We start from the raw sequence: 23,880 nt of genomic DNA, 5'->3' as shown, positions 1-23,880 counted from the left end.
GTAAATTATTGCTAATTTCCCAGCTCACGCAGTGACACGCAGTGATAGTCAAAACACTGGACGTTAAACTGTGGTTTTCCAAAAGCCGTTAGATCCAAACACTTGCGCTCTTGAATGACAGCGGTTTTTGAAATCGTTTCAGCTGAGCTGGAGAGGACGTTTGATTTTTCTGGAGGGGGTGGGTTTCCTCATATGCTCTTTGCAATATTTTTATGTGTCCTTGACAACTACATTTGATTCCAAGTAAAGGTGGATAAAATAAAGTTTTTGAAGCACACAATGATGTATGAATCAAATAATGCAGTCTGGCATTTCAAGCGGACTCCTGGCATTTAACCGCGTCCATGCCGACAAAATGAATTGTGCGTTCCGCGAAATTTGTTTACTAGGAGCCGAGTGTGCGCGTTCACTTCCAACGCCATTTAAATTCATGACAGCTCAGTCTGATTGGATTGTAATGTCTTTTTTTTCGGGAAAATTTCGGGCAGTCATCAACATCATTACATTAAAATGTGGCACAGTAAGCTTGCAAGGATTGCAGATGAAGCATACTCAAAACGACACTTGTCGGTGCCCATCGGGCACGTGAATAAAATTGCCTTCTTGTTTCGTATCTTCATTTCTCCCGTTTAACCGTTTGCAAAGTGATAGTCTCGAAGATTCTGTTGTTTCACATCAAAATCGACAGGCCCGAAAGCGCTGCCTTCCGCGAGGAGTTACTTTCCAACGTACGTAGTGCTCTCCCCTAACGAATCGCACAACCGCAGGCACACGCACAGTTGAGATCTGGAAGGGAATTTAAATGAGCTCACGTTACAAGAAGTGATGTCGGAACTAGCAGAGAGTTGCAGCTCAGGTTTGATCTGCATCGTATGTCTCAAAAGAGGACTGCATTTCATGTTGTGGTCGTACAGAACCAAAGATCTCTGAGTTTGAGCGTTAATATAGGGATCAGTTTTTGCCCTTCACAATCCTAATGAATAAAATAATATGGATTTAAGCCGATCCCAGATCAGTAATCTAACTCTGAGACGATGTTAGCATGATGGCTGGATTCTTTTGGTACGGTAGGGTTTTAGGCATAACTGCTCAAAACACCACAATCACAAACCATACATATGCCCAATTCTGTTTCCTGCTGAGATAGCAAAACACCATATACCACTACCATTTATTTGAGAATAATTTGTTAAACTAAATAATGAATTCAATCCCTGTAGTATTGGCAGAACACTGCATATATTTAGAGAAGTAATATAGATTTCATAAAATATTCAAAGCCAAATTTAATTAGTCTAAAGCTCCCTTTTCACGTGGCCTGCCGTGCCTCCATCATTAATTGAATAGCATCGGCTTAATATTTAAACTGGAACTGAATCAAGCTTTAAAATTCTTCTTTCCTTCGCATTTGCGCGAACTCGAGAGACTCGTGAGTAATGTATGTAAAGCTGAAAAAATCCTAATTGCACAGTCACTGGAGCCCCATTAGTGACCAGGGTTCCACGCGAAACGTTCTGTAATCCCAGAGGTGTCCGTCCGACGTTATTTTTTCAGATTGAAGTCTTCTAAATTAGGTGAACCGCAAGCTCACGGAAGCACGGAAGCATTTTGAATACCTCAGGATCATTTCGTTCTTTTAGCATGCTGTTTCTTTCATGAGAAAAAAACCAACAACAAAAAAACCCGACAAGTTCCTGCAGAAGGGTGTGATGAAGTAAAACCCACATTTGGGAGTGTACTCTCAGGCTACTAAATCTGTCTGAACCCAGAGAATCATGGAGGCTGGTGGGGAGGGAGGGGAAACCGACAATTCTGATTGGTCACCTGGGAGCTGATGTTCTTATGGGAGTAATCACCTACAATCATAAACTCCTTCCACTTAAAAATTACCCACACCGAATCCTTGACTAGTGGGACCTTCACTGTTGTCATAATCCATTAAAACCAGTCCTGACCAGTTTATGAAGCCACTTTGAATGCGGTTGAACGATTACAAGAATGACCACCATAGTCCATTTCTGTTTAGATGTTTCTCCGCAGGATGAGATTAAAGTGTGTGTGAAGTTTGAAATCAAAGTGTATACTTACGGTCTAATAAATCAATCTGCTCTCAGACGCTGAGAGAGATTTCAGACCTGCTGCTTTGTTCATTTCTTCAAAGAGATATTTTTTTTTTGTTGTTGATGTTCTGAATGAAATGGAAATTATTTGGGGAGTAAATTAGATGATCAAAAGAAGATCAAAATGTGATTTACTTCTTAGAAATCAATTCAGTGCAAAATAAATCACCTGTGACAGATATGATATAAGTAGAAATGACCATTTTTTTTTGGGATCCCGAAGGCTTGTTTTTCCACTACGAAACGTGTCAAATTCAAAGACTGACCATAACCCAACACTACACTTAAAATACTTCCTGACTTTCCCTTGGATTTTAAACCGCCAAATCTCCATGGAAACCTAGAAACCAAGTTATTACTCTTATTCAGTTCAAAATGGTTTTCAGAACAGCTGGCCTCTGTGAGAGAAATACTATTACAGTTTTACCTGTCATGCACTGTGACAGCGTTTAGCTTTTTTGTTTTGTTTTTTTTTTTTGCCTCTTTTTGGAATCATTGCAGGAGTTAGTTAAATATCACAGTTACCTTGGAAATTCAACTATTTTGCACTTAAGAAGGCAGTAGCGTGTCATCATGGGGATCTCTACTGCCATACAGATATGAGTTTTGTTGGGGGAAAAGATCAGTTTTTGGCTCCAGATACGCTGAAACAGGGTCCAGGATTAGTCCCTGCAGTAGCTGGCCCCCAAAGGTTATTGTCAGTCAATTTGTCAAGTGTCAAATCATAACAGAGGAAATGAGAGCTGATTTTTTTTTCTTTCTCTCTCTCTCTCTGTCTCTCTCTCTCTCTTTTTCCTGATAGGACCCCTGAAGCGATTGGGGGGGGGGGGTGTTATTAAAATTCAAACTTATCAAAGTCAAACCTCCATCACTTAAATTAAATCATTTCAAGCTTGGCTGGTTACCCCCCCTCCACACACACACACACACACACACACACCAGTCCTTTCCTCTCCTTTCATTTTTCATTTCCATGGCTTGCCCATCCTCATTTCAGGAAGACGATGTGCCATTCATGTCAAATTGGCTCCATTTGCATAGCTGAGGCTCCACTCTGTTCCACCGTGGCTGTTCTCCCGCTTGTGTCATGGCACAAAGGCTGATGGGAAAGGAGGATAATTGGTGTGTCGTTACACAGAGGCTCCTCCACCCCTCACTTTTCCCAAATTGATCTGTCATTATGAGACAAAGTGTCGTGTAAAGGTGACATTCAAAGCCATGTCCCCTCTTTTAGCTTTTTTTTTTTTTTTTCATCGTTGTACGCTATCTAAATCAAGGTTGTGAAATCTTTGAAAACCATCAAGAGCTGGACCAATTAAGCAGTCAGAATATCTACTGGTACGAAGAGACGTCACCGGTGTTTCGACCGGACAAAGAAAAACAGTGTAATTTTGTTTCTAATTCTCTCGGTGTGCTCTCGAAGAGCAATACCCAGAACCGAGGGCGCTGTGCTCTCGTTCCCATACACAACGATCTGGGATCCAACACCAACAAGAACAAAGTCTAGTTTAGCACTAAATGTCCAAAACCAAAGGCTCGTCTCCAAATAGCATTTCTGCAACTGACGCTCTTCCTTCTTTCAACAGTTTGTTTGCCAGTGCAGGCAGACGGCTGCATTCGTGTTGTTTCAGTGAAGACCAAAGAAAAAGGGCCAGGTCCAGAGGGGAGCACTTCGGTGACACGTGCATGTATGTGTGCATGTGTATAGACGGCTCAAGAACTGTAACCCTTTTCACTTAGTTTGTGTTTAGCCACCATAGCAAAGCACCTGAAGTGCTTTCAACTTCAATCCTGACAAAAGAGACTTAAAAAAAAAGGAAAAAGAAGAAGAAGAAGAAGAAGAAGAAGAAGAAACACATACTGACAACAAAAATCAAAAGTTCCTCTTTCATCCTGTCACCATAGCTCTCATTTATGTCTGTGCTGACGACGTCTCTCTCTCTCTGTGCGGGAGATGTCAAGGAGCTCTTACAAGGAGTTTCTCTGAAAGGAAAAACAACCTGATAAAAAGAAATGCAAAGAAGAATGCCACACGATCAAACTTCTTACATTCGCGGCACTTACAGGATTTAAGTCGGACCAGGCTGGGCCGGGTCGGGGGGGTGGGAGGGTACTTTGTGGAGGTGCTTGGATAAATCTTGGCTGCTGCTGCTTGGAATGAACGATATTGCGTGTGACGTGTCCGCGGCCACTGCAAACTGCTGAAGACTGATTAGGGAAAGCTGAGCCGACAAGCTTCCCTGGTCTTCAGAAGTGTCTCCACTCAGTGTGTAGTATAAGAGGTATTTTCTTGTATTGTTACATGTGCGCGCGTGTGTGTGTGTGTGTGTGTGTGAGGGAGAGAGAGAGGGAGGATGGGTAGCCTCTGTTATCATGCCTGCTTTACTCTCACAAAGGTCTTCTAAGGACCATGAAAGGGAAAGGAAAGTGGAGCAGCAATGGTAGAAACTTCTCATACTGTTGTCTAATAATTTAAAGCATCCCCTGCTGATAATGACTGGATTATATAAATCACTTCTAATATGCAATTAAATGTATCAGTTTATAATGTAAAGGGCTGTATTTTTAATCGCTTCACACATAAAAAAAAAGAACTTTTTTGCCATCTCATTTATTTAGAATTTCAAAGCGCTCTCTTTCTTTGTAATGATTAAAGCAGGAAGACTAATTTTCCTTCCTCCTGTATCTCTTTCCATTTGTCCCCACTGAAAAACCTACTCCTACCATTCAGCCACAAAACATGAAAGCTTTGCAGATCATCGCATAATTAAACAATTATTTTGGTGAGATTTCAATTAAATAGGCTTTGCTAAATTCTAGGAAGAAATACTTTTTCGCTTTGTCTCGGCATCTTTTTGCCCTGGATCAGTTAAAAGAAAAATCCGTCACACTGTGGATCAGACCATTGGGAGTAACGACTGTTTTTTTCTTCTTTTTTTTTTTTTTTTGATCAGGGCACAACGATGCGTTTGCATATCTGTCCTCAATTGAAATGAAAATCTGACTCAGGCACCGTTGAATTATTTAAATACCCCGGGTATACTGTGTAAGACTCTTTTCTCTGTACGGTTTCAGTCTGAAATGTTCACTAGACGCGCTTCCGCTGACAGGATTAGTTTCCCTAATGCAATATAGCCTTAATCACAACTTTGAAACGTATTACAGTATACTCTAGCTCTATGAGTCGATTGGTGATGCAAGTTCAGTGTACTGTTTACTGCCCCCCCTCCTTCCCACCTTCCCACCGACTGGCAAACTTCCGGAAAGAAATGCGCAAACAACGAATACATATATTTTTGCTACAGCTGCTGCGCACTGTACACTGGCCAAGTTATTAAAACAGTAATGGCGACTGGGTAACAGAAAACGACAAGACCCGTCTTTACCATGCAGAGAGATGTGCGCACGCTCAGTGAACGGCGGTATATTCTTTATTGTGTTATGGTTATGCCCTTTGTCCTGTGAAATTCGAGACGTAATGAAAAGCAAAGCGGGTCAGAAGGATGGGAATGGAGTTTTATTGCACACCTGCCCCTTGACTGACAGTTAAGTAGGCTACGCATTCATTTGGCAATAAAAAGCCAAGACCAGTTACTGACAAACTGGGCATATGCTAATGAGTTTGCGGGAGGGAGAGGAGACGCTATATTATCAGGTGTGTTGGTGTCAATCCAAATTATACAGAAATAATCACTCCAAACTGAAATGCCGCCGTTTCACTAAACGAACGCCAAAGTGTTTGTCTACAGTTTAGAGGTCAACCCAAAACCTCTCGAAATCTACCTTCGCCTGTGAAAAAGGATTTGCTGTTAACAGGGCTTAAACAGCGTTAAGAAGTGTCGTCAATTCAGCAAATAATTTAAAGTCATGCTATTTTAATTATTTCCAATTCATTTTCATTATAGATCTGTAAACTTTCCACATTAGCTGGAGTTTAATGTAATTAAAACATTAGCAGGCATCTGTGGCAATGTTTTAGTTATTTCTCTGATTGATATTCAGCTCATTTGATGGCGTGTAATTAAAGTCTATCACCGTTAGTAGGTTTCACCTCATTTCATTTTCATTGGCGGATTACTCTTGCATACCAATAACAACGTGACTATTGTATGTTTATTGCAGAATCATTCTCAACCAAAAAACATCAAATCCAAAAAAAACAAGAAGGCACGCAGAACAGAATGAAATATTTACATATTTTAAAACAGACTTTTACTTAACCTTCAGCTGTGTCGACTGTCTGTCACCTTGGCATGACGAGCTTGTGAAGAGACTTGAACTGCAAAGATTTTAACAGAAACTCAAGCTCACTTTACGTTGCTGAAAAGAGCCTGACTTAATAAAGATAATTTAATAATGCCGTTGACCTTGAGAGAGTGTCGATGGTTCTGAGCAAATTGGACGAACCTCCTTCACATAAATTGCAAACGGTTTCCCTTTGATGGGACTCTAAATAACCCGGGAGGTTAAGGAGGAGTCAGGGCCTTTTATTAACCACTTTTCGAAAGGGCCTCGTCTCTTATCTTCAGTGTGGGAGGGTCACTGTCTTAATAACAACCCGCTCAAGACTGAAAAATGATGATTACGTGTAACAACAACGGCTGACGCTTGAAGGTGAGCCTTCACCCCGTATGTATTTGATGATTCATAAATCTCTCTACCCCTGTCTGAAAAGAAATATCTGCACTTTACCGAACAACAACAAAAAAAAGGGTGACTACACGGTGAAAGCCTAAAAAGAACGGGTCAGATGTGTTCAGAATGACCTTTTGCGACTTTCCAGACAGTTTTTTGTCTTTTTCAAAAGAAGCATTTGGTAAAACGCACTGTCATTTTCCTGTCAGGAGTCTAGACAGGAATCTAACTTGGAGCTTCAGTGCACTGTATTTTAAGACTCACTCAGTTGTTTTCATGACTTCTAGAACCTAGTATAAATACTCAAAACCAATCAGGGAGACATATTCAAACGTTTTTGTTGTTTTAAAGGTTTTGTAAGAGCAAAACCGCATCGCTATGTGAGACTGTATCGGTATGTGAGACTGGTAATTGTTAATCTCGTCTTTTATTTCGTGTAGGTGTCTAAAAGTGTCTCTCCTCTACATTGATGCAAGTCTGAAACAACATTAATACTTGGCTGTTATTACACTGTTAGTCTTGGGCCGTTATATAGATCTGCATTATGTTGTCAATGTTTGACTGCCTCTGCCCACGACATGCGAATTCATGTGCCACTGAACAGTGTGTCATATAAAAAAATAGAGAGTTAAGAGTATGGCCAGGGAGCTGTGTGGAACAACAGTTTTTCTGATGATAGTAACCACAGTAACCACAGGCACTGTAAGTCTTAGTTATTTCAGTGTGAATGTCGTTAAACAATAAAAGAGCTTATTTGTTATGTAACTGTACCATCTTCAGTTTTTATTGAACCAACTGGAAAGAAGAAAAGACTCAGAACCTTAATGCAGCTTACTGCCACACAGGGTTGTATTCGACATCACCGTTTTCCCTTGGCGTCTTTTCCTCAAGTCGTAGGAGAAGTTACATACGTTATAAGACAACAGTATGATAAGAGTAAAGCCAATGTGTAAAAGTGACAATTTAAATAGTTCTAGATGCAGTTTGTTCCCTTAAAGGCAAGGAAAAAGAATGAGTTGAAACTTACAACACGGGCAGATAATCCAGAGTATATCAGTATACCCCAAGATGCCTAAAAGGATTTTTAGATTGCAAGCCAACAACATCATCACTACTCTCTCAACTGTCACACACTGTGGTTTCATCCTCACTGACCACGTGAGACTGTACACGAGCTTGTATCACTGTGATCCAGCTTTAAAAAAGAAAAAAAAAGAGATAAAAAAAACCCACATCTCTTTCACAGAGGCTGATCATCTTGTCTCTGGGACTATAAACCAAGCTGGAAGTGCAGACTTTCTGCAGCCGTCACTCTTTTGGGTGACAGATGATCTAGCCCCGGGACACGGCTCTCGCTCCATCTGCCCCTATGGCCGTGCACAGGTGGTATGGAGATATCAGATTCCTCTTGGCTGAGATTAATGTGCTTCGCCTCCAGAGGATTATAGGGAGCTGGAGAGAGGAAAGCTAGACCCCCGGGGAATCGTTCACCTGCTCTGACAGACCAGTCCGGCCAGCTTTGAAATGAGCCCAGTGTGACTCACAAGGAGGGGCGTGCTGCAGGGGTTAGTCCTCGGGACACTGATCGAGCTGGGAAAACGAACTCTCCGGAACTGGATAAGGCCTGGAAGTTATGCCTTGAGCCACCAACTTCCTATCTTAGTCTTTTATGACCACGCTACTTCTTGAAACTTGAATGAGATCGTGTATTAAAATATGAGCTATGAATCTTTCACACTCTAATACTTTTTTTGGCATTACTGAAAAACGTTGGAGGCAAAGTAAGCCCATATTAATACTTAAAGCACATTGATTATGACTGTGAGAATGGATATTACGTTATTTATTCATTTTGGAGTCATTCAGAAGGATGGGTTATATATTTCTTCAGGAAAACCAATTTAAGAGCAATATAAAAAGACATTTTCTTGCATTTCACTCTCGAGATGTTACATGGCAAATATATCACCTTTACCACCGCAAGACCAACCATACTTCATATCAGAGTCCATAAATTCTGTTGCAACATTTTTTTTTCCTCTTCCATTTCTAATATATAGTTATATTTTATTCGTGTTCATTATTTCCACGAAGAGTGTCAAGTGAAAAGTGCACGGTCGCCGTAAAGCCAGCTTTGTGAATTATTCAGGGGGCTCATTTGCATAGCAAAGGCCGGCAGTGCAAAGGGAGGGCAGGAGAGCGAGATAGAGGTTGAATCACGAGTTACGGATGACACTGATCCCTTTTCCTGCTGACCACTCAGTGAGCTAATTACAGCATCTTGTCAAAGATTCCACCATCTCACACAGCGCTATCAGTGTGCATGAACGGACTTTTTTTTTTTTTTCTTAGAAGAGAACTTGATGTGTTTACAGGTAAAATACATAAATAAATAAATGAATGAATGGAAATTTAAAAAAAAAAAAATTACCATGGGAACAATGTAAACTCAGTGCTGAGGCAATTGGAGTTGGATTTGAAATTCCAAACAACAACTGCCACAAATCGGGGGAAAAAAAAAAAAGCTACACTTGTGCTGTCACTCATATGCAAACTCTGAGGAAATGTCTAGAACTTTGCCTGCAATTTCATGGTTATTTACAGGAATATAAAAGCAGGGCTCTTATTAGTCTGAGTGAAGGGATGATTGCCTTTGTGCTGTTGTTTTCTCCCTTGATGCTCACAGATCTGATTTGACTTTGAGCAGGCATCTAACAAATGTCTGAGTATAATTACACAGCCACTCAAGTGGATGAAAGTTCATCCACATAGAACAGATCTGATACGCAGATACACGCAATGTCATTTACCAACTGTAAAGCTGTGTCTCTGATGCATTGTGCTGTTTGTCCTTTGGCACACAGATAGTTGACGGAATGAGTTACACCACTTGGACTGTGCTGCGAGCAACCTCCCATGGTTTTTTCCTCTTAAAAATGATTCAGAGAGTTACGAGAGAAGGGCTTAATGAGTTAAAGAGTCAAATCCGAGATGGAAAAGTAGAGCAGGAAGCAGAATGGGAAAAATAGCGGCAAAAATAAAAGGACGGATTTTTGCCATTCAGGAAGGTAATGTTGTAAAACCGGGAAAAGCGAGCTAACAGAACCTTTTTTTTTTTTTTTTTCCTCTCATGTAGTGGCAAAGTGCCAAATATTTCATTATCGTAACAGTTTGATTGAATTGGGCCCTGAGGCCTCTGAAATACGCATGTTTCCACGGAAGTAAACTGCTCCAATTACAAACCTCCAGCAATTTAGTGGCAGTGAATTATGAAATAAAGCTGGCTTGTCAAAAACTGTGGGGGGGGGGGGGGGGGGGGGGGGGGGGGGGTTGTTGTGCAGAATAATTAGAGCTGCTCTTTTTGGGTGGCAGGGGAGGGTGGGGTGTGGTTAGGTGTGTGTGTGTGTGTGTGTGTGTGTGTGCGTGTGTGTTGGGCTGGGGGGGGGGTCAGTGTTGTTGTGGTGACAAGTCTTCAAAGAGAAATTCAGATCGCATTGAAACAATCAATGATTGGTGGGCTTCCCGTTTGAGTTTCTGTAAACCTGCTTAGACACACATCCGTCACACAGAGTGTGAGCCCCCGAAGTTAGATCTGATTAGCTGCCCCCCACCCCACCCCTCCTCCCAGCTTCTTACTGATTACCACATGATGACTTCACTCCAATCCAGTCTTTTCGTGTTCAGAACACCTACTGAACACTTCAGAAGCATGTGGTTTTGAACTCAATAAAACAGAACACATCACACATGACACACAAATGTTGACCCTGCGTGATGGTGTGTGTATGCAACACTGAGCATAGAACTCCTCCTTGCGTGATAGTGTCCCTTTGTCATTTTTACAGTTTTCCATGTTGTTGTTGTTGTTGTTGCTGTTGTTGTCATCATGGTTTTGTCAGTGACCTCTGCCACTGCCCTGTACAAATTTATTCTGATAAATACTCCTCTTTCGTTCTTTTTTTTTTCTTTTTTTAATTTGTTTACTGTATTGTGTTGTGTGGCAGTGCAAAGGCTAGCAAGGTCCATTTCCTGTTTTTCCCTTTTAAAGCTGTGGATAATTTAGACTCATTGAGTTTTATTTGCATTTGTCTGCCTGATCTGGCCACGGGTACATTAGCTGCCCTCTTGCTCTATCCTAGTCAAATGCATCTGTGCCACTTTGCTCAGAAGCACTTTCAAAAGCTAACCAAAAAAAAAACCAAAAAAAAAACAAGGGCAAAATCCGGTGTGGTACATCAAAACAACAAGCCATAGAAAACCCAATTTAATACACCATTTAGTGCAGGTGCACATAATCTCTTTGCATATCAGAAATAAAGATATAAATTATTATTAAGTAAATATAAAATATATAAAGACTAAAAAAAAATGCATTATTCACATAACAGGAAAAGTCACCTATGTAAAGTCGCCTATTTTTTTAAGCTCATATCTGTTTATTCTTCTGGGATCAAGTCTAACAGTCAGGGGAATAAAAACTAATAGGAATTAAAATCCTGAATCCTCCTGATATTCTCTCAGCAATTTCTCCTCCCTTGCCTAAACAAGGAGACACAAAATAGAATTTCTTTTTGGAAACAGCTAATTGGAATCTCAACCTTCTCTACCTACCTGTTTTTTTTAAAAAAAAAAAACAAACATAGACTGTGCCTACAACGTTTCATTTTTGCTCCTTTCAATCAAACTGCCCTGGCTTCAGGCCACCGCCTATAACCGTCTCAGGCATCTCAGTCCAAGCCCAGTGTGTGAAGGCTAAATGCCCTGAATCTGATCCATTGAACCATATCTGACATCCTAATGGAAGGTCTGCAAAAGTGGGCCCCCTCAGAAATGTCATGCTTCAATCAGTCAGGACTTCCTCCACTGTCCCCCCCCACCCCCCAACCCCCCATCCCCAAAACACAGCTGATTCCTCTTCTTTTTGATTCATATCTTGTATTACACACCAGCGCAATTACTGGAAAAGAGCTTCCTGATTGGCTCGTCTTCCTCCCCACCCTATTTGCATATTATCCATGAGCATTAGCTTATTAGCATGAGCCGCGAGCTCTCTTTTTTTCCCTCTCTTTATTCCCTTTTTTTTTTTTTTCCTTTTCTGGTGAGGCAGACAGGAAGTGTCACGAAGACGCGGTTATCACAAGCTGCTAATTAAAGCCCATTTTCCCACTATCGCCTTTCACAAAGGGTGCATAATCAGCTCCAACTTGATTTTTCAAGCGTAATTGACACACTAGCAGATGTGGTTTAAAGGCCATGAAAATGTAAAAATATTGTAATTTCTGATGTTAGACGTCTTAAAATACGTACGCTCCAGCAGGCGAGATTAGCAATGCAAATCGTAACCTTAAGAGAAGCGATGCCCATGTTTGCGTTTTGCCATCATTCATGGTCTTTGACACTGGATCTTATTTTTTTCAGGTGGTATTTTACCCTCATGTCCAAATTTAGTGTTAAAAGTGAAGTGCATTAGAGCCCTACAAAATTTCACCCTGTGAGCTCCAGAGGATCCTTGAAAAAATGCAAAGTGTTACAGTCTTGGAAAAACTAGATCAAATTTTGCAGAAAAACAGCATTTCCATATTTCATGATTTTTTTGTATTTTCCCTCCAATGCTAGGTATTTTCAAACACTATTTGCAACTGACCTAGCTTTTTCCATTCATAGTCTATTACCCACACTGAGTCTGCAACACACAAAGTTCCACACTCTGTTTATCATTTTGCCAGAAGCACATCACAAAAATAAAAAAAATAAATGTTTTCCGTTCTAGAACCCATTGTTGCCATCTTGGAAGCCAGGCCTGAGTCAGCGCCGAATGCGGATCCGGTCCAAACTCCCTGTTTCTCCCCTAGTTATTCCGACCCATGCCTGACAGGAGTTGGCAAACTGAAATGAACTAGCTAGGTAATCCGTTGCAGGATGTGACTCTAATGGAATTTGAGGAGAGCCTGTGGAAAAGAGAGAGAGAGAGAGAGAGACACCAGAGGAAGACTGATTGAGGTTTTTTCGCGGCTGTCTCTCAGGTGTTAAGACGTGGCAAAGGGCTTTGTCTAAGAGTTGGAGTTCAGCAAGGACGACACAGTGGCATCTGGCTGCCTCTGAAACTTAGACCTCTTTCTCTGTCTGCAGCGTATGACATCATACAGTCTGCCTCTGGGCTGTTGGCCTACTACACGTATCTGTGTGTGTGTGTATGTACACACACACACACACACACACACACACACACACACTATATATATATATATATATATATATACATACACACACACACACAAACATATATATAGTGGCACAGTCTATAATAGTCTTTTGTCTCTGATTAATGTGGATTTACTGAGTAAATACAAATGGAAGCAGTGTGTATCTTATGCTCCTCTGCAAAGTGTTCTCAAATTATGTATAATAACAGGTAGCTTAATGTATCAAAACCTGTTCATGTAAAGTAATATTGAAAGTAGAATGAAAATATATTGACATTTTGGGCCACCTGCGGTGAAGTGGAACCGGTTAAGTCATCCGATTTGTTTATATGAGGGTTTGGGTCATAGAGGCAGCACGCTCTCGGTGTTTGAACACCAGCAAACAGGAATGAGACCACTTCAGTGACCTCGCGACGAGGAGGACTTCAAGTCTCTGATGAGAATCAGGTTGCTAGGACACTGTACTCGTAGCAGGGAGTTGATATAATCGAGCCAAATTCTCCCGCTGTGACTCCTGTGTTACTCTTCCACTTCAAACTTGTTTTGTAATAAGTGTAATTACAGAGTCCGCCGTGTGCACAACTGTGAGCCTTATGAATTTTAATAAACGTGTCAGAAAGGGGGCGGCCAAGTCAAACAAAATGTCTCTTGGTCGACTAGACACAGCTCAGCGGTTTTTGGCAGTGCCCCGGGGGTAAGATTTTTATACTTAGTTGATGTATAGAGAGCGAGACAGGAAAATTCTGATACATCATTAACTTCCGCTCTGAGAGAGAGAGAGAGAGAGAGAGAGAGAGAGAGAGAGAGAGAGAGAGAGAGACGCTGTGAAAGCGTTAGATATCGGTCAGCCATAACGTAACATGTTCGTCAGATTAAAATCATATCCTATTGAACTCAACCGCGGTAACGGTAAATGCAAATAGCAGTTTACAGGTGCCGTTGGGGGGGGGGGGGTTGGGGGGGGGGGGGGGGGAGTAGGCCTACATAATGTGTATTTCAAATATTACTCGTACACCTCCGCATCAACACGCGCCCTTTAATGACCGGTTTACGCCTCATCATCTCTCAGGCACAAATGACGGAAAATTGCATTGTCGGTAACCGCGGAGTGGTTAGTCCCTGATTATCCTTTCGCCGAAAAACCCTGCCCTTTTTCTCCCCTTTGCACTCAGACTCAGAGAAATAATTACTTGTCAACTGCGTGGAATCACGGAGTAGGGCTATACATACAGTTCTGGCGCGTTCACTGGTAAATAACATGCCCCTCTGCCAAGGGCGAAAGTCTGGAGGAGAAAAGGAGCTAATTTGTTTTGTTTGGGAGAATGCGACGGTGAGGAGTGGAGAGTGGTTTAATTTGATTGATGTATGGTTTCATGGAGCAGTGGACTCAAGTTGTAATTACTCTTTGTGCTTGCCGTGATAAGGGAATTAATCAAGTCATTATGTTGCTCCAATTTTATCATCGGACCACAATAATTGAATAAACCAACCTCACTCGTCTTCCTAACGACTTCACTCTCAACGCGTGCCGTGATCAACTTTACCTTTAAAAAAAATGTTACAAAAAGGGTCTCGGGAAGATGGTCGTCACCATCAGATGATCAAAGAACGAACAACACGATTCTCAAACAGAGGCTAGAAAGCCAACAGTTTGAAGATATCGCCTTTAAGGTGCTTAGGGATGGAAGAAAACATGATGTGAGATCCGTTTACTGAGTAGATTTATCTTTTTTTCCCTTTCATTTTTACGACTGGTTAACTTCCATGTAGGCCTAGGCTAATATCCTAAAATAATGAAATTCACTACGTGAATACACAAACCCTTGTTTCCTGATGCTAATGACTGTACCACACTAATTACTTCAAAACACAGCTCAGATTTAAGTGACCTCAGCTTGATAATGACGTGACATGACATGACATAGTTTTGCCTGATAGACCCTCAGACCGTTTAAAAACCAACGCAGCCAACACTTGAGGAGATTCACTACCCGCCCCCCCCCCCCCCCCCGCCCCCCCGGGGCCGATTTGGTAACTCCTCTTGGTGGAGCTGAATAAGGGGGAGATGAGGAGGGAGATCACAGGGTGTGAATAAACTGCTAAATCAGGCCCAACCAGCCTTAAATCCACCATGTCCAGTCGCATCGCTCAGCCGCGCCTTCATGCAGACAAATAGACCGGGTGGCCAATTCCAGCTCATCCTCGCTGTTCCGAAGGATTTGTCCCGTCCTCTCCGATTCGTTCCGACGGTGTCACTAAAAATCTATAACGTTCCCTTCTTCCTCTTCTTCGTGTGTTTGGATGAAGAGGGATGTCACTCGGAAGACGATGGGTTTGGGACCGGCTTGCCCCCTTTGAAATACCGCGAAAGGAGCGGGAGTTGTACAGGTAATAGAACTCATGAATCACCGATCTGACATCGACTCTCATCGTTTCCCCGTGGAGAGGAAGAGACAGACAAAGTGACTTACCGTTCTTTGTCCCACATGATATTGTATCACGACAAAAGATGAGCAAGAGTATTTTTATTTCAAGCGATTTTATTTTATTTTTATTTGTTTATTTATTTATTTATTTATTTTTCTAATCTTGAGTTCTTGCTTTGCTGTGGTAATTGTTACATATGATGCTGTGTATCTGACTACATTTTTGTGGCCTTTAGATGCTTTTGTTCTTGTCTATTGTGATGTTTTCATTATTTTTTGTCCATTTTGAAATGTGTCATCATGATCATTTGGGGGTCTGTGTTTTTATTTTCTTTCAAGTGCAGAATATGGAAATGCTGTCTGGTACCCAGCGGGGATGTTCTGTGTCTGCGTGTGTGTGTATGTGTGTGTGTGTGAGAGAGAGAGAGAGAGAGAGAGAGAGAGAGAGAGAATTATATCAACTGAGTTCTTTAGGGCGTCTGCTGTTACTGTCATTTTGTGTGTGTGTATTTGTGTGTGTGTGTGTGTGTGTGTGTGTGTGTGTGTGAGAGAGAGAGAGAGAGAGAGAGAGAGCAATCACCATTTGTGCTTTGGACTAAGTTCTGATGATATTCTGAACTAACTGCAGTATTAGTGGTTGTTTAAGATACAGATTCCTGACTAGACCTTTCTGCAGAAGTCGAATGAAGATACAGCTTAAACCCCTGAGTAACCATTTTGATAAAACTTCATCCATAGACTACTGCTTTAAAGCTGCACCTTAAGGAATAACCTTGAGGGAACAGAAGACTTTGACAAAGGGCCTTCTGGTATTGCCTCCTTGTAGAGCTATATTTTAATTATGTCCTTCTGGGATAGGGGTATCATTAGCAGTGGGAGCCGCATAATGAAAACACTTGTCTTGCAGTTATTACACTGGACAAACAAAAGCACTGGTCCACTTTTAACAGATGACACCCTTGAGTCTTATCTCCATCCCCTCTTAATTGTGGCTTTCAGACATCTCTCTTTCGTCTAATTATCTCAGCCTTCATCTATTTTCTTTCTCCCTCTTTTTTTTTTTTTTTTTTGAACCATAATGGTTATGAATCGCTTGATGCCATTTTGACAGAGGCAATGAAGGAGAATTAGCCTCGGTGTACTTTACAGGGGGAGCGTGGGCCTCTTAAACATCACCCACAGCCGCAACAGGAGGCTAAAGCTTTGTTTACGAGTCTCCTCCTCGTCTGGTCAGAGCGATGGCACTCATTCATTGTCCTGTGGCTCATAATTGACTCTGGGCATGACATAATTGAAGGAGAGGGCGTTTTGCAATCAGTGCATGGTGGGCCAGAACCTTGGCATATGTCGGGGGGGGCTGAGCACTCCTTTGGTTACCATGACGTCCTCTGTGACATCACCACATCTTGTTCCATCAGCATCATTCTGCCAGTAAGTTTAGTAGAATCCTCCAGCGAGATGACATGCTAAGGGCACTAGCTAGTTGAGAATGATATCGAAAGATGATTATTAAATACATGCAGAAAATTACCGCCTACTTGTTTCATATCACGCTCTCGTATCACGCGCTGTCTCGTACTGTAGAAGATGCCCAGGCGCTGATGAACACTTAATGGGCAAATGGGGATAAATCTGTCAATTAAGGTGAAATGAAAAATAAATTGGTCCCAGGAGAAGATGAACTGAAGTTTTCCATTGTCTGATGACAGTGTGAAACCACATGGCATCTGTTACTAAAGGACTGGATCTAAGAGACTGTTACAGAATCACTGGCTTTCTTTTGTCCTCTGGACGTTTCCCAGAGCACTTTATTCCTCTGCCGTTCCCTAGGATGTGCCCCCCCCCCCCCAATGAAATGCAAATCCCATGGCAATTTTTACTGCGTGCATTGAGTAAAACACACCAAACAGGATTTTGCAGATGGACAACACCACACAACAGCCGAAGCAATTATTGCAGCTGACTGTGAGACTCAAGTTTCATTTGAAATCTTATTACATATTTCCACGCTGTCTCCTGAGTCCTCATGGTTTGGTGTCGTGTGAACTTGGTGTGGCTGTGTTGCCTGATGTTTCTCGCCGTCTCCAGACAGCGTTACATTGAGTGAAGAACACAGTGCAGGCCTTGCCATTCTGGGAACTGACATTTGGCTTCACCTGTAATTCACACAGTATACAGTCACGTGATACGTTCTGGGACGAAACCCAAACTGTGTCGGTGCAGGAGGGTAGATGGTCGGTCTACGACCAGACGTCCACTCGTCCTTGCTCGCTGTTATGTTTCAGGAGCTCAGGGGTAAGCCTGACGCCCCCTCCCAAGATTTGTTCTGTACATTCTCTACCATCTGTCACAAGCTTCCCCTAACCCCCCCACCCCCACCCCTTTCACCACCATAACACTCCCAGTCTAGTGCAGCAGTGGCACATTAGAAAGCCAGAAAAAGAGAGAGAGAGAGAGAGAGAGAGAGAGAGAGAGAGTGTTGGAAGCAAAGCCAAGATGCATGATTCATTCTGAACAACCAAAACAAACATCATGGATATTGGGCCTTAGCTGTGACATTGAAGTGACAGTTTATCATGAGTGTGATGTAAAAAATATACAAATATCTAAAGGATGACTGTGACATGGACAATGTGGATCTATTTCTGTATCTACCTCTCTGTTTCCATATTTGTGGATAGATAGATAGATAGATAGATAGATAGATAGATAGATAGATAGATAGATAGATAATTGTAATACAGTGCAGTAGTTTAAATGATGAGCAAATTTAAAATAGGTTTTATGCATTACCTTTCTATATGTCACAGTGTATGAAAATGTGTTATTCTTTGTTCTTAAGACTTGGTAAGACTCTGCTCCCCTTAGACGCCATGTAAATCTTCACACTCATCTAGAGCTTTTCTGAAGGCCCGCTCAGTAATCTGTTTGTTATTTTCAGGGTTTGCTTAAAAGTTTTGTCACACTGTTTTCTGAATATTCCCTCCACTTAATGCTTTCAAACGTTCTTTATCATTTGGACTTTGGCGGGGGCGGGCAATTACGAAAGGATTTCACCTGCTCTGCAGAACAAAATGGAGAGGCCGGCCTCTGACAGATTCGAACAATCCACAATAAATATGGGTACTTAAGGCCTCAGAAAAGTTCTTCCATAAATTTCTGCCCTGATCCGAGGGAAGCGTATCCCTGATGGGGAAATCGATTTCATTTAGAACTCCCATCAGCCGAGCTCTCGAGCAGACAGCCCATAACAAAGAGCAGAGAGCCGGGTAACAAGGGCTTTGTGCCCGGCGAGAGAGCCCTTTTATTAGGGGTGAGAGACAAGGACCTGCTGCCGTTCAAAATCAATTTGCGATTCTTCACCTTTCTCTTGGTACGAACAGATTACACGAGCGGACTAATGAATGTGGTGGTGGTGGTGGTGGTGGTGGTGGTGGTGGTGGCAGGGGGGGGGGGGGGGGGGGGGGTTTCGCTCCTCCCGTCCTCGTGACGGTACAGTACATCGCTAAAGCTGAGTTACGCGTCATTCTGAATAGCGCTGTGGTGGATTCATACTGTTATGCGTGAATTTTTCAAGCCTGACAATAAAACTGACACTGAACTGCTGTTGTGGCTATGGTAGTTGGCACTCCGCAACCTTGGCTCCCTTATGCTCTTTCCTCTCAAGGTAAACCAATTGGACTAACGTTTTTACAACAGCTGTGCTCATAAATAAAAGCTAGGCTATGACAACTTTTTTTCTCTCAGCGTCAGAAGCCGTAATGAGTTTTGTGACTGAGTGGTATTCTGTAAACTACGTATTACGGTCGTACTAAAGATCTTGAAACCTTAGGAGTGGAGATTTTCTTCTAAAGAAGAAACGTTTAATTATTTTGCCTCTTCGAATATCAATATCTTCCCCACCAATTTGACGACGGCTCTAACAGGGGCCAAGCTTTTGTTTCGGTCAGTTTTGTACACAATCCGAATCATCGTGTTTTTATTCCCGAAATGTCCACTCTCCTCCAAATCAAATTCACAATCAGCAGCCCCTGAATCTTTACATTTCAAACAACAAATTAGGCGTCTTGTTTGAGCGTCAGAGCTGGCCGCGTTTTTGTATTACCGGTTTGATTCCGCCTGGCCCTGCTAATTCAGAGGTGAGGGGGGGGGGGGCGCGTTTCTCTCTATACCGAGCAGACGAAGCAATCAGACTGTAATCTGAGCTACTGATTAACTCCCCGTTACAATCAGGCGCTGACACTCTTAAAGGGGAGGATTTGTAATTATGCCTAAATCTCAGACAACTTGAAATGGCAAGATAATACGCCGGGGCCACGCGGAGGGGCCGCGCACGTTATCACTCTCTTTCATTTATTCATTTATTTACGTGCTTCACTGGGCAATTCGAAGGCGCGTTTTCCTGTAAAACGATGGAAATGTTATGTGTACGGCAGATGACATGATCATCACTTTATTAAGTAATGTCTGAACGCCTGTTTAGCATCTGTCTTTGGCTTTCTGTGAGTGCTTTTTTGCAAATTTATTTATTTGTTTGTGTGTCTCGGGCAACACGATAAACAGACTGTGGAAGCCGGTGTTTTGCAGACTTAGTGTGGGTAATAGACCATGAATGGAGAAAGCCAAGTCAGTGGCAAATAGTATTTGAATATACCTGTCATCAAAGGAAAAATACAGAAATCACAAAACGTAGAGCTGCTGGTTTTTCTGCAGTATTTCAGCTTGTTTTTTCAGGACTGTAGCACTGTGCTTTACATCCAAACACTTCATGGATTCTCTGCAGCCCAGTGGGTGGCGTGCACATGACCTCTGTTTATGCCCTGTGACCTTTACGGTGGGATTTGAGCTTTCTCAAAAAAAAAAAGGTCCTTGTTGAAGACATGCGCCAAAATGCCCAAACCGGCGTGGTAATTCGAAGTAAATATTTTCTCTTTCATAAATTATTAAAAATCTATCTCTTATGCTCCATAGGGCATTCATAATGGACTGTAGAATGTTGCACAGACCTCAGTGACTGCTGAGTGATCTCTTAATGGGGAACCAGGCATCAGATGGACAGCTAGAGTCCTGAGTTTTATAGTGTCCTGTTTCCATTGCTTGTCCTGTCACTGCGATGATGTTCGTGTGCTCTCAGGTTTTGGGCTTTAAATTAAAAAAAAAGAAAGAAAGAAAAGAAAGACATCTGAATGAGAGATGAACACCTCTGATTACCTGTCTGTTAGTGGGAGGCAGTGGCTTTATTCTCCATACACACAGCCTTTATTACTCCACACAGAAAATTCACCTGTGTTCAAATCAACTAACAGAGAATTTCTGTCGTCCCAGTCTGGAGGGGAGGACCAACAGGCTTACAGTTCATTCAGAGGTGGTGCATTCACTGGCTAAGATATTTTGATAGCAACAACAACAACAACAACAATAATAATAATAATAACAATAATAATAATAATAAAAATAACTGACATGGCATTGAAATGACAGTTTATCATCAGTATGATATAAAAAAATATTCAAATATCTACTGGATGATCGTGACAAGTACAATGAGGAAACACATTTTTACAAACCACATCTCTCTCTCTCTCTGTCTCTCTGTCTCTCTCTCTCTCTCCATATAGATAGGTAGATAGAGAGAGAGAGAGAGAGAGAGAGAGAAAGAGAGATCTGTCTACACTCCTGTGCGGAACCTCCTGGCCAAGGCGTCAGCGTAAATGATTATTGGCTCAGAGTTTGCTGATCTCATCAATGATGGTGACATTTTAAAAAATGAAAAAGAAAAAAAAAAAGAAAGAATTGCCTCCTTCACAGGAATTCAGAGGAAGGACTGATCTCAACGTTGGTGCATCCCAGCACAAATATATCGAGACTTTTCCAGTGTGTTTTAACAAAGGCTGAACCGGACAGAGCAATAAGCTGTATGAGTAGCTTGTGAACAGTGCTTGTCATACCTGTGAGGTTGGAAGGTATGACAGGATTATAAATTTTAATTGATCCAAAGGCTGAACAAGAATTCAAGAATTCGTTATTGAATTAGAATGATTTGTCACTTCCGAAAGACTCCTCAAGATCCAATCTGGTTATCTGCATTAAATTAAATTAAAAAGAGAAAAGGAAAGGGGAGTCAGCCCCTCTCTGTTAGAGAGCTGAACATGAAGGCGGTGGACCCCTGACTTAATGCACCAGAGGACAAAGTCAAGGTTTCTTCTTCCCGTTCGAAACTCACCTGAAGTTTCGCGGAATGATATGGTTGTCAACCTTGAGATGCTAAAACAATTCCAGAAATGCCAGAGGAAGTGAGGCGTGTAAATAAATGCGTCGCTATTGACGACAGCTCATTTGAATGCTGAGTGGATGACCTTCTCTTTCTTTGTTGGAAGGGTCTGAGGGGAAAACAAAACAAACAAAAACAAAAAAACGTTGAAACGTTTCAGTTTTCTTTGGCATGTGGAAACCCGTGAAAGCTTTAAAAAAAAAAAAGAATTATGAACTGCTCCACGTTTATAGAGCTCAAGGCATAATTTTTTTTCCTTCTTTTTTTTTTCTTTTTAAGAGCCACCGTTCTGAGAATCTGCAGTAAGAAAAACTGTTTGTTTGGGTTTTTTTTTTTTTTTTTTTTTTTTTTTTTTACTCAGCATCCATTTTGATTTCTTGGCAGATTGGAGACATCGCTTTGTCTGGCGCCCAAAGACAAGGAGAGCAAACTCGAGACAGAGGACACAGTCGCAAACAATCCCACCAACAGAAAAGGGCACGTCAAGGAGAGGAGGCGCAAGCGTCACGGACGTCACCGTTCCCGCAGGTGAGCTCACGTAACCATGGCAACCAGACACAACCGCCTAATAATAATATTTTTGTTGTCATTGGTCAGTATATTGTGAGATGTCAAAATCGTTGGCTACCAAAGTGCGTCCGCTTAAACTGTTTACTTTAAGTACTGTGTCGAAAAAACCCCCCAAAAAACTCTGTATACGAAAAACTGTCCCTTTTTATAAAAACCAAATCCATGGTCAAATATATTCATAGACATCTCCATCACAATTTGAACAGGTGTGAACTCAAGCTAATGAAAACATATAAATCCCAAATCCTCCAGCAGGAGCCTATGTTTCCTAATACACACACACACACACACACACACACAAAATATCACTCCCCTCACAGCAAACAAAGTACACAGACAGTGTTAGTCACAGTGTGATCCCAGAGATGTTCCTGAGAATTTTAAAGACCAGTGCAGGTTATCCATTTTTTTCTTTCTTTCTTTCTTTTTTCACTTATTTATTTATTTTTGAAGTCCCTGCAGAACTGTTGTCTCCTGTGGAATTAAAACCAGACACACACACACACGCTGTCTCTTAAAGGGGGTAAGGGAAAAAAAAATACATATAATCAATTCAGAGAGGTTTCGCAACGGTTTAATTCCTCTGATACCTTCAAAGTCGGCACGGTAACACAAAAGATATGCAGCATCAATATGTAAAAACATGCAGGAAAAGTCGTCTCAGGCATTCTCTTAGTTCAGAGCCAAGCGTGTTTCTCTTTCTCAGAAGAGTTCATGTCTGTCTTCTCCTTGGATAGAGGTCAGGGAGACTTGAATTCACCATTTACTGCCTTTGGATGAGATGATTCAGGTACGCGTTTGATGGAGTAGGTCAGTAACCTTTGAATTCAATCTCAGCGGCTTTCAAATGAGAACTGTCAATTGGCCAGCTCACTTACTGCTGCTAAATTTCACCACCAGTACTCAAGAAGTTAGCTAATCACCAAGCTCCGTAAATCAGATACAGTATAGGAGTAAGGGAGGAAATTTACAAAAGGCCTCCCGAGACACTGCAGAGAACTGTTAATCAAGTCACATTAATGTTTCATTTTGTGTCGTAAGGTCTCTACCTGAGCACCCAAACCCCCTTGTTCAAACAATGGTTAGGCCTTTGTTATGGCTGATGATTTTCATTAATGGGAAGACCCTTAACCTTAACACACTCCCGTGTCTGTGTGAGCCATTCCTCCAGCCGAGTGAGGTGATGCCCCACCAGCCCCCCCCCCGTAGCGTTACCCACTGACAACTTAAGTAATGGCTGCCGCAACAAGGCCCCAGCTCAAGGCCACAGCGCGCTCCGAGAAATTCAACAGGAGCCGGACGCTGATCCTGACACAAAACTGATAAAGCCAAAGAGCGAAAACATCAGGCCACAGGGATCGAGCACCGCTGTTCTTTAGTGTGTAGAGTGAACCCACCGAACGCTATGACAACACCTTATGAAATCACAATAGAACAATGAGAAATACAAAAAAAAAAAGCATCAAATTTGACTGCAGCTCGACACTAGGTTATAAAAATGTACAGAACCCAAAAATCTTCAAATGTCCACCCAGATGCTTTTTTTTCCGTGTCAAAATCCAGTCTGAGGGGGCCAAGGTCCTGCTGCTTTTCCTTGTCAATGAAACTACATGTAGTCTCCCACTGGCTGAGGAATACGCACGCCTGTTTTTCGG

The 23,880-nt window shown here is 41.9% G+C and overlaps 1 protein-coding gene across 1 annotated transcript in view; it reads left to right on the top strand.

The window, feature by feature from the left end:
* The window catches only part of srrm4 (serine/arginine repetitive matrix 4), a 43,164-nt gene that overhangs the window by 4,200 nt on the left and 15,084 nt on the right, over positions 1 to 23,880 (top strand). Inside the window, exon 2 of the mRNA XM_030791735.1 lies at positions 22,040 to 22,183. Within this exon, the coding sequence (XP_030647595.1) occupies positions 22,040 to 22,183 (144 nt within the window). The remainder of the gene's footprint in view (positions 1 to 22,039; positions 22,184 to 23,880) is intronic.

This window comes from Chanos chanos, chromosome 14 (genome assembly GCF_902362185.1).
Source record: "Chanos chanos chromosome 14, fChaCha1.1, whole genome shotgun sequence".
NCBI lineage: Eukaryota > Metazoa > Chordata > Actinopteri > Gonorynchiformes > Chanidae > Chanos > Chanos chanos.
Note: the sequence above shows the minus strand (reverse complement) of the source record. Positions and strands in the feature narration are given on the sequence as shown.